At 47.1% G+C, this 15,348-nt stretch overlaps 1 protein-coding gene across 10 annotated transcripts in view; it reads right to left on the reverse strand.

The window, feature by feature from the left end:
- KALRN (kalirin RhoGEF kinase) overlaps positions 1-15,348 on the reverse strand; it is a gene marked incomplete at its 3' end in the record, with an annotated part of 654,541 nt that overhangs the window by 29,973 nt on the left and 609,220 nt on the right. For 6 of the 10 annotated variants that reach the window (XM_082458482.1, XM_082458476.1, XM_082458483.1 and 3 more), the window contains 4 exons: positions 13,621-13,859; positions 11,514-11,767; positions 7,814-7,937; positions 6,653-6,712 (listed from right to left, as the gene is read on the reverse strand). In XM_082458482.1, coding sequence (XP_082314608.1) covers positions 6,653-6,712; positions 7,814-7,937; positions 11,514-11,767; positions 13,621-13,859 — 677 coding nt within the window. Of the gene's footprint in view, positions 1-6,652; positions 6,713-7,813; positions 7,938-11,509; positions 11,768-13,620; positions 13,860-15,348 lie in introns of those variants that run through there. The other 4 variants (XM_082458484.1, XM_082458479.1, XM_082458481.1 and 1 more) reach the window with 1 other exon arrangement.

Consider the following 15,348-nt stretch of genomic DNA (forward strand, 5'->3'; position numbering starts at 1 on the left):
TCCATCCTATCAGTCCCTCCAACCCATACCCTGCCATCGTGTGAAGCCAATGACCACGCGCACGGCATCCTGGGAGACAGGCTGTGAATCCACAACCTTGGGGAAGTTACTAACCTTTCTGTGCTCTCTCACCTGTAAAACAAAAATAATGATAATAGTACCTACGTCAGGGTGCTGTTGGGAGGAAAGGACTCAGCATGGAGCCAGGTATATAGGAAAGGCTGATAACGAGTAGCTACTGTTATTAGCCCAGGGCCTGAGTGGGCATCTAAATATTCACTGAATGAGTACATGAATGGCTCCATGCCTCCATCAGAGCAAGTTTCAAAGTCTGCTGTATAACGCAGGCGTTTAATCAGAGCTGCCTCCCTCATGTGATGGTAGTAAGCCCTGGGTGGGACCAGATCTTACATAATTCTTTGGCCCTCCATAGTACTCGCTGCAATGCCTTGTCAACTGATTTTTGTTATATTGAGTTGATTAGGAAAACACGTTGAGTGAGCCAGTAGATGGATCTCGACAGCACGGGGTGTGGGCAACGGAGGTGGTGACCTCTGCCCCGCTGACAGCTGGCTCTGAGAGCGACTTCTCCTGGGTCAGTGGCACCTAGTAATCTCATTGGTGTATGACCTAAATGAAAGGGGCTAGGCCTGCAGACGAGGGTGAGGGTGTGCTGAGTGACTGTGCTGGTCTGAGAAACCAATTCAGACGTTTCCGGCCCTTGAAATTGGACCTCTTTCTTGGCTTTTGTGGCTGGACTCCTGAGTCATTGGGAAAGGGGTGTGGTGAGGCCAAATAATTCGCCCAACTGTCAAGGGATTAAAAAAGTTGTTGAGGAAGAAATTCTCCTCTAACAAGCAAATATGCAACAGGGGAGGGCCTGAACCTGACCCTCCTTAAGGAAAGTACCTGAGCCTCCCTTGGGGAGCAGACGTCCTATCGCCTGCCACGTTTGGCATCTCAAAGCACCACAGTCAAGACCTGCCCTTTGTCCTGGTTGTATGACCATGATCTTTCTGAACCTGTTTCTTCTAGGAGGGTAAGAAAACCGAATTTCACCAGGCGGTTGGAAGGAACAGAAAGCATGATAGATGGACTAATGCTGTAGAAGATTTTGTAATTAACCTCCTGGGAGGGAGAAATGCCAGCTCCAGTCTGCTTAGTATCCTTCTCCCAGTGGCAGAATATAAATCAATCTGCATGTGGAGTTAGAACAGAGCTAGGCAAAGCAGAGTCAGTCTCCGGGCCCAACCTATCAGGTCTATTACAAAGAAAATATTTTGTAAAAATAAAATGAGAGGCGTGTGATGCTTCACTTGTTCTCCAAAGAGTTCTTTTCATAAAAAAAATTCTTTTTATAAAATGCAGAAACAGGCACCGGTAGAAACACTGGTGATGCCAGGAGGTCAGTCTCCCGACTAGGGGTGTAAAAGTTTCCTTCAGTCTGTCTGGCCAGGTTATTTTGAAGCTCCGAATCTGGGACAAGGCGCCAAGGCAGCTGAGGTGGGAGCAGCAGCCTAGCTCTTTGAAGACGTGGAAGCTGGGCCTGGGGAATTGTGGGTTTGGGGAGGGAAAGAAAAGTTCAGCTCTGGCCACTCGAGCCCTTCCCAGAGCCGGAAGTGGACACTCCAGCTGGGTCTCGGGAGGAAATGTACCCAGGCCATTCCCGCCACACCCCCTGCAAAGCAAATTTCTGGGGCAAAGAACAGAATCTTCTATTTTCTCTCCTGTTGGGGTCTCACTGTTGTCAGAGTCAGACGTTCAGGAGAGCAAAGTCTTTGGATATCACACCTTAGATCTGCACAAGGCTCAAAGGGCTCATGTCCCTTACATAAACACCCGTGCCCGAGGAGCTGTGCGACCTCCCACAGAGAACCCCGAGGCTCAGAAAGGCTGACTGGCCCGAGGTCTCATAGCTGACAGGGCCCAGCCTGCAGTCCAGGTTTTCTGGCTCCCGTCCAGTGTTCTTTCCATGTGATACTGCCTTTGTGTGATTTTTATCTAAGTCCTACTTCAGCCTTGGAGGGCTGGGATGGGCAGAAAAGATATTCCTCTTTGTTGAGCTGGAAAGTTAAGTAACAAATTCACAGAGGAAAACTGGCCCTGGAAGGCACGTCTCCTTGTCTGCCAGAATCTGTGTTTTAGATTAAAACCAACCTGGACTTGGAGGTGGGAGGGGCTCCAAGAGAGGAGCAGGATGGTGTTGGGTGGGGAACAAGGGCCCGGGAAACCAGAAACTGCCTTCAGGGCACCTGCTCACTTTAGAACAGGAAGTTACAACTTCCTCTGCCTCAGTTTCCTCTTCTCAAAGTCTTGGAAGGGGCTGGAGGGATGGAGAGTAAAGGGGAGTTATTGTTTACTGGCTACAGTTTCAGTCTGGGATGATGAAACAGCTCTGGAATGAATAATGGTGACGGCTGCGCAACACTGTGAAAGCATTTAATGCCACTTAAAAAAGGTAAAAATGGTGAATTTTACGTCGTGTATATTTTACCACCGTAAAGAGTAAATAAATGAAGGAGATAGGGTTAACTAAAGTTTTCCAAGTTTCCATCAGCTCTGAGAGTCTATGCGTCTTACCCTAATTGGAAATTTCCTTCCAAATTAGCTTCACCTTTCCAAGTGCCTTCTCTCCCACAGCATCCCAAGCCGGTTCCCAAGCACCCCGACCTCCACCCGGAGCTAAATACCTGGGGGCTGGCATCATGACCGCACGCAGCCGGTGCCGTGGGGGAGGCTGGCCCTGCGTCAAATGGCTGGGGCAGAGATGCAGTCTTTTTGGAATCATGACAACCTCTTACTCTGATGGATTGACCATCTCTGCTAAAAGTGGTATCGGGCATTAACAAAACAATTAAGATGCATTTAATTAATTGGACTTGACATAAAAGCTGGGCTGAAGACGGAGGCCCGGGACTGGGAGGCTGGGTCAGGCCTTCCTACTCCAGTGTCTGCTGCGGGCAAGTGGCAGTGCTGGGGTTGGAGGGTAGATGCCAAAACCCAAGCATCGACAGACCACGTTTCAGACGTGGCACGGATGTGGGAACCTTCCTAGCCTGGGTCCTGGGAGAAATCCAGTACAGCTCAGAAAAAATCCATGCTTCTCAGAGATGGGTGTCAGCTACGAGGGGGGATTCTGAGCCTTGAGCCTCCAGCCCTGGCTCCAGCCTGGGCAGGGCAGGGTGAGAAGCTGGCAGGTGGGCGTGTGGCGTCCAGCCCACCATCACGCCTGCCTACCTTGTCAATAAAAGGCGATCAGCAGTCTAAGCTCTACTGGAAAAAATGAATTAATATTCACCCGTTCCCAAGAGAGCCTAGTGTTTGATTTCCAGCCTGATTTGACTCTTCTTCTGTGCAGAGACATTTCTCTCATATAGAATATCCCCCTCCACTGCCACCCCCAAAGTGTAATCAGTGCAGGGTAAAGAAGAAGGCTGAACTGTGCACAGATCTGTGTCATTTTTAGAACGGTCCCCTCTGAGGTGTGCCCACGGATCAGCAGGAGGGAAGGGGGTTGTGGCCACGAGGGGATCGCATAGACCCAGAGCCAGTCCTGCAGCAGCTGGTGGTGTGGCTTGTGGTGCTGGGAGTGGGAGGTGGGTCTGTACTTGAGAATATTCACGAGCATGTCTCTACAGGGGAAGAAAAAGGATGTACACATTAGAGCAGAATTGCCTCCCTTTATATAACTGGGTGTTCTCGGAAAGCTTTGTAAATCAGATTCCTAGGATTCAAGGTGCTTTATTTTCCTCTTAATTAGCTTTCAAGGATGTGCCTATATATCTCCCTAAAACAGTATGCTGGGACATACGCCAGCCCTGAGGGGAGCAAGCAGCTGGCGTGTAAGCAAAGACCCCAGGAAACTGCTCCTTAAAGGAGCCCTTCAACCCACCAACTGAGAATCAGAATGTTTTGGAAGTGATATTCATGCAGAGGCAGGAGATAAGAGCCTACACACGGCTAGGCTTGGAATCAACGTGCTGGCATCAGGTCAAGGGTGGGCAGTCAGCAGGGCAGGACTTAGCATTCGGAGATCTAACATTGAGCAGTGCACAGGGTATGTGGTAGGGGTGTCAGCTGGGGGACCAGGCACAGGGGATCTTAGCACAGGCCACAGGAGTTGCAGTTCAGCTCAGCAGGGCACAGGGACATGCTCCCAATGAGACAACACCTATTGCAGTCATCAGGTTCAAAAGACAAGAGTGAGGTTGGGGGCCAAGCTAGGCCTGGTAATGATGCCCAAAGCTATCAGTTTAACAGCAAGAGTCCTTTATGAGGTGGCCAGCCCACCTATTTCTCAAACCGGGTCTTTAAGGTTTAGCTCTTTTCAGTAGGCACCCCTGGCCATTTTCTTCCACAACGGACATAGCAATAAAGCGCTACCTACCTACCCCTTGAGAAAATTCTCAGTTCATATTGAATAGGTTGACTTTCTATATCTTATTTGTTATCCGTGTCTGAAAATACTAGCAGTGCCAAGATGCCTGCTTCCCCTCAGCACCTGCTTATGTGCTCAGAGTTAATTTCAACATGGCAACACAGTTCAGAAGAGCTTGCTGACCCCTACAAGGATCTGTAAGGAATATACAAGGGCCGCAGGCACACCTACTACAGAAACCTCGGGTTAACCAGAATATTTGCAGCTTCCAACCACATGACCCCTCAAGAGTTCCAGTTCTGCCTCAACTTATTATATTTGAAAGCTTTTCAGACACGCATCGACACAGTTTTCGGCTTTCTTCTGTTCAGCACTGACATCCTAACACCTTTCCTTATGCACCCACAGCACCTCCCTGGGACCCATCTCACACAGCTCATGCAAAGGGCAGCAAGCCCTGGCTGAATAAGAACCCTAGAAACGTGTGCAATTCACAAAGCAGGACTAAGACGTGCGCGCGTGCAAGCTTCTGCTTATCTAAATGTTGAATGGAGCATCAGAGCGCATCAGTCAACCTTCTCAGTGTATGTTGCTCATCTGGTCCCACATCTCCCTGGGCCCAATTCTTCCTTTAAAGAGCAGAGTGGGAAAGTCCACCAGAGCTGGAAAACGTCCCAAATTGCCTTGTGGAACACAGATACCTGGCTTTCCCTCTCCCTCCATATATTTGCAGATGACATTTTCAGTACATGCCAGCAATACTGAGGTCTGGAGATACAGGTGCCATGAGGCATCTACAGGCTGACAGATGTGGGCTTCCCAGGAGCTGGTGCCTATCCTACGAAATGCAAGGAAAGCAGAGCCAGAAGTTTCCCCCGCCTTCCCCATTCTCTAAGATACATTTAGGCTATGAATGCCATATCCACCTCCTCCCACAGGGGAGCCCTGCCCTGGCCCACATCTGCCAGATTTTGCTCCATGGCAACACCCACAGCCATAGGGGACTATTTTATTCTGGCAGAACTCCCACTTTCAACCACTGGTCTCTGGCCTGATTCAACTCAACTGGTGCCTTCCACCACTGACTTACCCCTCCTGGAGCCACATGGTCTTCCTTGGGTTTTGTGGTGGTTGTCATAATATGGTGGTGGCTTTCTTTGGGATTAGGTCAAATTAGAATAAGAATAATAAAGGTCCATCTAGTTAAGTGAAAAGCGTAGGGCTATAAAAAGGAAAAGGTTTTAAAAAAATATTCTGTATTTTGTGCACAGAAGAAATCTCTAAACTTTTATCCATTATCAGGGATGTGGGTACAGATTTGGAGAAAAGCATTTCAATTTACTATGAAAGGCAAAATGGCAGGGAAAGCCAAGTTTGCTCCAATTCTCTAGGTGTTGTAAATTTATGATGCTTGTCATTCAGTGGCAAGCCATGTGAGAGTCCTATTTCTATTACCCCAAAGAGTTCCTGGCCTAGAAGGACCTGGAAGTTGATTGGATGTTCTTGTTGGTGGAGGTACTGGTTTCACTTCCACATCTTTGTAACCCTGGAGTATGAGAAAGGCCCCCGGGCAAGGTTTCAGCCTTCTTGTCTCTAGAGAGGCCTCTGCTAGGCCTGCAGGAGGGAGGTGGTGCCCAGGGCTCTTTTCCTTCGTGGCAGGAACAGCCACTGCCCAGGAGTCCTGGGGGCTGGGGAAGGGGGGCTTCTGGAGCTGCTGTGGTCACTCCTCATTTGCTATTGGCCAGCTATACACAGTGACTAGGGGCCAGGTCATCCCCCCAAACCATACCGACTCCATGATTTCACTGGAGCCTTCAGGGAGGAATAAGTCCCAGAAGAAAAAGAACAAAAAGGGGAAAGAAAAAAAGAGGGGAAAGGGAGGAAGGAGAAACTAAAACAAATGAGTTCTTATCTTTAGCTGGGAACCAACCACTCTTTATAATGCTATTTTCCATGAAAAAAATGTTTTCTAAGTTTCCAAGTACAAAGTTGGATATTTTCTACACAAAGCCAAATCTGCCAAAGAAGAAAATACTAAGCAAGCATTCAAGAGAACCAGAAGTTTTAAATAATGCACCTAGGAAAAGTTTTCTATCAGAATCAAACTGAATTAAGTTTTGTTTTGTTTTCTGTAAGTTGGATGGGACACCGAGAGATGCTCTAATATCACAATGTATCCTTGACTGGCTGGTCACTTTTAGCAAGGTCACTGTTACAGAACACATCAGAAAAGACAATCATTGTAGGAAAGAGGACAACAATAGCTGCTTCTACCTCCATGCTAGTATTAGGGTCAAGATCATCACACTCTGACTCCTCGGAACTGTTCGTCTCCTTGATGGGCAGCATGAGGAAGGGGGAAGAAAGAGAACACAGTTAGAACACAGGCAGCTTTGGCTAGAGGGTGGGGAGAACTTGAAAGAAGCATGGACAATGGGAAATCGGGCAGAGAAAAACCAGGTGCTGCTAAGGTGGGGTGCGGGTCACCTAGGGCGGCAGCATGCTCTTTTCAGGGAGAGGAGGTTGGGATCGTGTAAGCTGCTCATCTCACAGGAAATAGCAATGGAAGCAACCAAATGAAGCATGAGTGCTGTCAAATTTAAATTGTTGTCTTCTGTGAGGCTGGACTTCCCAGATGAGGGTGAGGGAGAGAGTACAATTTCTTTTCCCCAAGAAGGACATTAGAATGGGTTTTGATTGTTCTTATTTTGCTCAGGAAGACTCAGGTAGATAATCACACATTATAACGATATTAAACATCAGCGGTCTAATTTCCATTGTCCAGAGCCATGACTTTTCTGAGCACCCAATGTAAAGAAAACAGATCACATTGTTTCAAGATGGGGGACAAGGGTCTGTCAAAGCTTAGAATCAGTGAGTTCACTATAACATTTGGATTGTTACGAAGCAATAACTTGGGCTTCATCAATGTGCCTCCCTTCTCTGCCCATGCACAGGCCTGAAGGTGATGGCATCTGAATTCTGGGGAAAAGAAATGAAACTTCACCAAGGACACAGTAGCCCTTAAATTCCAAACCTCAGACTTCAAAGGGTTGGAGGTTTGGAAAGCATCTCTAATCTCTTTACCCTGCATGTATTTTCAAACCTAGGATACTGAATGGGTGGCTTTGAGTACTTTAATATGAGTCAAGCATCTTGCATTTTTAAGAGAATAAACAATACTGCAGATAATTTTGCTATAAAACATCTACACAGTATAAGGAGGAAGGTATAAAAGAAAAAAAAAAGAGATACTTACTTATTTGACTTGAAGTTGCCAGGAGAAATAAAAAATAAAAAATAAATTGATCTCGCATGCAAAATCCTACTAAACTACTTCCCCTCTGGTCCCCATCCACCCAAGTTGCCTCGTGAGAATGCTGCAGGGTGGGAGTAGATGAGAGGTCGGACACAGCTCCGGAACACCTTACTCACTTTAACAGAGACTTTGTTGCCCAGAATATCCTTGGGTTTACGAGGCCCTGTGGCTTCATTTTTACCCGTGTTCTCCACTTCCGCCCGCTTTCTCATGCGTAGAGTATGCCATGAACATGACTTCCTGTTGTACCAAAAAATGCACCAATCAAAATGGCAGATCAGGGCAGAGTGAGGCGGTGGGTGGGCTTGCCACCCTTGGGTGAGTCAGTAGGTGAGGCGCTCCAGTCAAGCCCCTGCTTCAGAGGCCCCAAACCTGCACACCAGCTCCTGTGGTGGCTGGCAGCAGATCTCACCTCCAACAGGAAATGAGTGAGGATGAACTCTGACCCCTCCCAATAGATGTACAAGGTTGGCTGTAGCATTTGAGGCAAGTCTGAGTACTAAGTGATTAAACTCTACCGAGGGAAGTTTTCATATACTGATGAGGCCTTATAGGACTCAGGAATTCCCTTCCTGAAGGGTATGATGGATGGGAGAAGACTGTGGGGAGGGGGCGATAAAATAGGAAAGATAAGGGAAGTACATTCTATAGTGTATAAGCTATTGGTACTTTCCCAGGATCAGATATAAAGACCTAAAAGGATGCTTTTGAGGTTTTCATCTCATTATTTGTATTTAGGCTGTGGCCACTCCCAAACACCGTAGTACAGATAGGAGGTTCTAGGGCATTTGACTTTATAAACTCGTGGGCACCACTCATTTATCTGGATGACTTAGGATGAAGGGTTTCTTGGTCTATGTTCTCCACATCACTCAGTGTTTGTGAATACAAGGCTCTGTCTGACAACCACTAAGAGGTCCTAGAGTTTTCCTGTTGGGAGAAGACCCAACACGTGCTCTCAGGGAGGTGAGGGTGGCAATGTCCCTTCACATTATCTTAACTTCTTCCTTCTCACAAGAGGGTTGGGAGCTATTTCTTCACAGACCCGAAAGAGAGGCTCAGAGCAGAGCTCTTGAGTTCCACATATGTTAGGACTCAAAGACACCAAAAGCCAAGTCTCAAACAGCATCAGGGACCCTGGGCAGGCAGCATCAGTTTCAGGTGTGGTCACAGAGTTTGGATGAAGTTTTGTCATGTCTGGAGTAAGTGAGGCTGGCTTCTCTTCAGTGTCTCCTTATCAAATTTAGGCCTATGCAGACAGGGCTCAATGAAAAGAGAATCATCAAGGGAGAGAGGGGAGAGAGAGAGAGGCCTATGAGATTTAGGAGGAAGGGATTTGCTCCAAAATGCGTAGCATCTCCTCCACAAAACTCCATAAATGTCAGGGATTTTAGGATGCCCTGGGGAAGGTGTTCTCAAGATATTTAGCAATAGCGTGGAGGTTTAACGATCAACTTTCTGAGTAGGAAAGAGCGATAATAGTCATGTCCTCAAATTTATTTTGGAAAGCAGCTCCTTCAAAAGGCAAAAAAGAATCTCTTGGCCAGCCCTCCTCTTGTACCTCCTAAAGAGGCAGGCTCCCTGGGATTACTTGCATACCAGCTCTTCACTCCAACTGTTGTTTCTGAGTGAGAACGGTCACCGAAATGAACCTCAGATAATATCACTCTTAACTGCAGACTTTCATCCCTTATCTTTACCCCCAAAGCCATGTCCCTGGCTCATCCTGAGAACATCTTGAGTCAGGGAGGTCCCTGCTGAAAAGACTCCTAGGGCAGCCGGCACAGTGTGTGTGTGCGTGAGCATGGGGGTGCATTCCTATGTTTATCACAACCCTCTGGGTCATTCAGTATGATTGGTGAGAAACTAGAAATGCTACAAGTAACACTGAGAAGGAGACTCAGACTAGTACAAGTGGCAGGACACGCTCAATTTCGTATTCTTCTTCCCAGAAGAACGCGTCATCATGGTTTGGGGAGCTTCCATCTCTTGGCCACAAGCCTGGGGACTGATGTGGAAACAGGGTATCAGTGACATTTATCCCACAGGCATCACAACCAACTCTGACCCTTGTGGTCATAGCAGCCCTGGGGAGGGTGCGGTGAGTGTCCTTCACTGATAAATAGTGACAACCACTTTTAGTCCATTGCTCTGCTCCACTCCCACCAACCCTTGTGCAAGAGCCACTGACAAGGAACCGAATGACCAATTGGTATTTGAACCTGCTCTCTTCTGCCCAGCCTGACACCCTTCCTACCAGTCCTCCCATGGAAGGTATGAAAAAGTGACCAAAAGATGCAAGGGAGAAGTGCTGAGTGCCTGGATAATTAGATCACAACTCATTACGAGTTAGCTAGCTCTGTAAGCCACTGATTAATAAGAACCTCAATGCTTTGAGGGCCTTTATATCCAAGGCTTCATAAAAGGTACTGAAACCAAGTGTCTTTAGGATAAAATGAATCAGGCCTGTTGCCATGTAGGGGCCACTGCTGATTTCCAGCTGGGCCTGTGGTTACCTAGAAAGGCCAGGGTGGGGTCAGCAGTCTCTGTCCCTGAGTTAGAGAAAGCTCCAAGGAGGTGCAGCTCTGTTGGTGTCGCTGCTCAGATATCTCATGGGAGCTCCTCCACCCCGGCCACCGGTGACCACACAGCGTGGAGAGCAGGGGGGGGGGCCGCAAGCCAGCCCACCGCCTTCTACACTAGCCACTGGTTTACGTCAGCACCTCAAGGTCGCCCAGCTGGACAGCATCCGATCTGCATCATCCCTCACCTCAGAGGTTAGAGAGAACCCACACGGGCTGCTTAGAAGAGAAGGCTAGGGTTGGACCTCTGGCCACAAAGGCACTTCTTGTGTAGGAAAGAACTGCCAATGCATTCAACCAACTCTTCAAGAAAAAAGAAGAAGAATCGTTTGTACATTTAAAAGTCCCGGAATAGTGCACTGAGGAAAAAGGGTCAACTAGTCTTTAACCTCATTAAAACATGCTCGTGGTGAAAATTTATTTTACATATTTAAAATAGTACATTTAAAATTATTAGTTACATTACAGGTACAATGATGAACATTGTGACTCTCCATTATATTGCACAGCCTGACTTCATCCATATGGGTTTCTTTAAATAGTGCAAAATACTTTATACAGGAATGTGTTTGGAAGGATCTTCGCAACCAAAATAAGGAAAAGAAATATCTTACAAATGACCATGAACATATATTAAAGTGACAGGGGAGGGGGGAAAATCAAAAAAAAAAAAAAGTTACAATCTGTACAGAGGAATTGCCATAGACAACCAAAAAGTTCCCTCTCTCCTGGGAGAAGCAGCAGGCCTCTGACCTATACAGGTCTGGCATTTGTGCTAAGGTAATTTTTTGGTGTCAATCAAAAAAAAAAAATATATATATCAGTAACTTAATACAATATAAATAGAAGTCCAGTCCAGTGAATCCTGTGGTGGGTCAAATGGAGCAACAGGAGGCATGCCTTTTGTCACCTAGGGTTTCAGTAGGGTTCTTTTCTTAACAAGGGGGGGGAGAAAAGAAAAAAAACAAACAAACAGAAAATTACAAATGAAAAGGAAAGGAACACCACCACTGTTACCACCACCACCAAAAAAAAAAAAAAAAAAAATCGGAACGCTCCAGCCCGGTTGCCCCCTGCTGCGTGTGGTTCCAGCACTCAAACCTTGGTTCTGGTGGCACTGTCGAGAATAAGCAGCAGTAATTCCCTACCGTGTGTTTGCATTTTTGTGTTCTTTGTTTTGAATTTTTTTTTAATCCACATACTCCTCTCCCGGGGAAGCCAACGAGGCACTTACTTGATGCTCCCGTCACTATTTTCTGCGGCTGCCGTGGCTTTGGTGAGGGGTGCCAGGATGTTGCCTGGGACCCAGCCCTCGGCGGCGGGGGAGTGGTCGCTGGCGGGCTGGTACACCAGGCACATGTTCTGCTGGTTGATGGCAAGGACCTGGACCACCTCACCTTGGCTCACACAGATTTCGTTCTCCTTCAGTGCATAGTAATCTTTGATCACGGCCATGGATGAGACCCCATTGCAGCCTCCCAGGTCGCTCTGCCAGGAGACAAGGGCGAGAGGGACACAGACACAGGAAGGCTGGTTCACATGGGCTTGCTCTGCATCCTAATGTGTGGTTGAAAGTCAGCCCTCCCGCCAGCAGGGTAAATGGCAGGCAGAAGATTATCTTGAGAAATGGAATTATATTCATAAATGGGCTCTGAAAATGTATTTTATTTATAATGAAAAATTTATAATGAAAATGTGTCATTAATATTATAATTGAGGGTGAAAAGGTGGAGATACTGCCCAGCCTTAGGTAAAGGTGTAAACACGCCTTCCACCTGGGAGTCCCTCCTTAGCATGCATCTGCCCACCAACATCCTCCAGCTCACGGAAGGAAGAGTGTGGCACAGACATGGGGATACGTAAGCACCTGGGCAGAGTGAGGTCAGGGCAAAGGTCAGGTCAGTAGTCACCATCCCCCAAAGAAAAGAACACAGGCTCTTTGATACATGTTTTTCTTCCTTTTGAAAAAGCATTGGTCTTACTCTACATTCTGACCCTCCTTGAGACAGCAGTAACAATGAGACATTTGCCCAATTCAAAGGCAAGGCCATGACCTACCCTGACCCAACTCCTGTGGGAAGAGAACTCCAGTCCCCCTGTATTCATTAATATGAAGGGTCCTGCCTCCATGACCTTTGCACATGACTCTGCACCAGGGAAGCTGCTTCTAGACAGACTTGTAACTTCCACAGATGCTTGGCTGCCTCATAGAGCATGGTGAGAGCCAGAAATTCTTCAGTAAGTTAATGTGACTTCAACTTATTCACAAGGGCAGAGGATTTTTAAGATGAAAAAATAATTTCCAGCTGATGTGATAAAATAGGTCAGTATAGTTACTCTTACACAGAACTGAACTTAGACATTAATAGTTAATTAAAAAAAAAAATTAGGAATTCCCTGGCAGTCCAGTGGTTAGGACTTGGCGGTTTCACTGCCATGGCCTGGGTTCAATCCCTGGTCGGGGATCTAAGATTCTGCAAGTTGTGCGGCGTGGCCAAAAAAAAAAAAAAAAAAAAAAAAAAAATCAACATCACCTAATAATTTGGGTAAGAAAAATAAAACTATAAGGTGGGAACATGTAGGTAAAAAATGCAGATGTTCCCACAGACCCATTGAGTTCTAGAGGAAACAGGCCTGATGAGATTAAGTAAACTGCTGAGGTTCCAGGGCAAGTGGCAAAGTTCTGAGTTGCATAATTTGGAATGGAAACCAGATCGCCTGACTCGGGATCTAGCACTTTTCCCATTCATTGTCATTCCTACTACCTGGTGGGGTCAAAACAGCTGTGTAGACTGGATCTGCAGTTACACTGATGACTCTCCCCATGGCGATGTTTGAATTGTGGATTATCTCGGATAGTCTAATCCAAGGCTAGCTTCCCCCATTCACCCACTGATGGGCAACATCCTCTTGCTGCTTCAGCCAGTGGGCGTGAACTCGCTTCAGCGGCTCATCGGCTCATCGTTAGAAAGGGCAATCTCTTCAAGATGTCAAACCCTAGAGTTGCGACTTTTAGATGATCCACACCACAGCTCCTCTATTTGCTACAAATCATTAATTGCCACTCCAACATTACCATATTTGTAGAGTGTTTCTGCAGATGACGACAGCCCTTTAACACAGAGTATCTGGATGGCGGGGGAGGAGGGTAGTGGAGAGGTGGGGAACTGGTTTAACTCACTCAATTTGCAGGGGAAGAAAGAGAAATCATTGAGATTAGGCTGTGTTTAGTGGGCTCTTCCTGCTAAAATGATCAGCACAAAAAGATGCTACTTTATAAAGTAAGCCCAGAGGCTGTACCCTCAAAGTGGTGAGGCTGGCAGTAGTGGGCTGTCACTTACCTTGCTGGCCTCAAACTTGTCCCCAGCCTGGTGGTAGTCAAACCCCGAACTGCCATTGGAGGTAGATATCTTCAGGGGTGGCAGAGGCGGGTTACAGCTGGAGCCCTTTGGGGGCTTCTCGGAGCCCACGGGGATGGAGGAGTAAGGCCTGGGGCTGGCTTGGGGAACCCTAGCAGGCTGGGACCTCATCACAGCTGTGTTCCTTTCTTTCCGCTGATATTCAATGGGCGACTGTAGGGCTGCAGGGGAAGAGGAGACCATTACTCTCAGCTTGGGAAATCCCATAAGCTTTGAAGGCTTATGAGGTACAGGCTTGGTGTGAGGCAGAGTGAGGATACGTGAGGAAGATACTGCCCCGTTTTTAAAGAATGTATAATCTACCGAGAACTATTCTTAGTTTTGTCTATATGATGACAATGCAAAAACAAAATGGTGCAAAAGGAGGGAGAGAGGGCTCTGTAGTACGTGTGTGTGTGGGTGGACACAGGGATGGGTAGGGTGGTAGTAAAGAGCTTCAGAAACTGCCAGCCATCAGGCCCCGACATGCAGGCTCTGCAGGATGGAAGCAAATGGGAAGTGGGTCTGGGGAACAGGATGGAGTCAGATTCCCTGGAGCACAGAGCCATGGGTCTCTGTGGAGGAAGAGGAGATGAGACAGGTAAGGGAAGTTGGAGGTGCCATGATGTGAAAGATCTGGAAAGCAGGTGAATGAGTCTGGATTTAATTCTGAAGTTCATGAAAAGTGACTGAATTAAGTAAACGTTCGTGTTTTCAATGCAGGTGCTAGCACCAGAGTACACCTGAAGAACATTAACCTTGCTGCGGGTGCGGGGAGGGATCGGCCAGGCTGATTAGGAGCCATGAGATAGTGAAGGGGAGAGACTGGACTTGAGCAGAGCCACGGGAATGCGGAAGGGTGCGGTGCGGCAAGCGCTCCAGAGGGAGCTGAGGCTGACACAGCCTAGATGGGAAAAGATGGCAAGAAGCCAGGGTAACTTGCGTTTGGAAGCTGGGAGAAGTGGTGGTCAGTGGAACTCTGGAGAAAGCTGCTTTGAAAGGAAAGAGGTGAGCTTTGTTTTCCTGAGTTTAAGATGATAAAGCTCCAAGGTCTTAGTACTAAAGAGGTACAGCCAGGCAAAAGCCATACAGGTCGAATTCTGTAACAGTGACTTCAAGGCTGGCCCGATTATGCTGTTTCTGTCAGTGTTCACTGTAACAAATATTTAATTGGGTTAACAGCTGGGGCCCTGAGAACTTTCCATTATAAGGATATTTCCATAGTAATAGGTACATACTTTAATAGGACTGAACATATAGTCCACACTTCCTTTCTATTTGAGGCCTCAGGAGGGAAAGGTTGGCTCTGAGGTGCCTGCATGTGTGTCTACAAGCAAAAGCCTGGCCCCAGTCCATCGTCACATCCTTGTCTTTTGAGTGTGTCAAAGTGCTGAACAGGCTGCTGCCAGACCTCAGCCTTTCTCCCTGGAGAGCATTAAATATTTACGTATTGAGAATCTGGTTCATTAATAGCTCCATAATTCACTATAATTAGGCAAAAGGTCTCTTGGAACCATGTACAAGTCTGGATAACTGACTATGCCCAAAGAAGTACCGCTCTAAGTTTGAAGCAGATAGCAGACAGCTGTGAAGCAGGCTGTAGCAAACTGATTTGATGAATCATTACCCATCTCATGGAAGTGGGGTATTACCCGATTATACGCAATAACT

The sequence above is a fragment of the Balaenoptera physalus genome, assembly GCF_965194825.1.
Source record: "Balaenoptera physalus genome assembly, chromosome: 4".
In the NCBI taxonomy this organism is placed as follows: domain Eukaryota; kingdom Metazoa; phylum Chordata; class Mammalia; order Artiodactyla; family Balaenopteridae; genus Balaenoptera; species Balaenoptera physalus.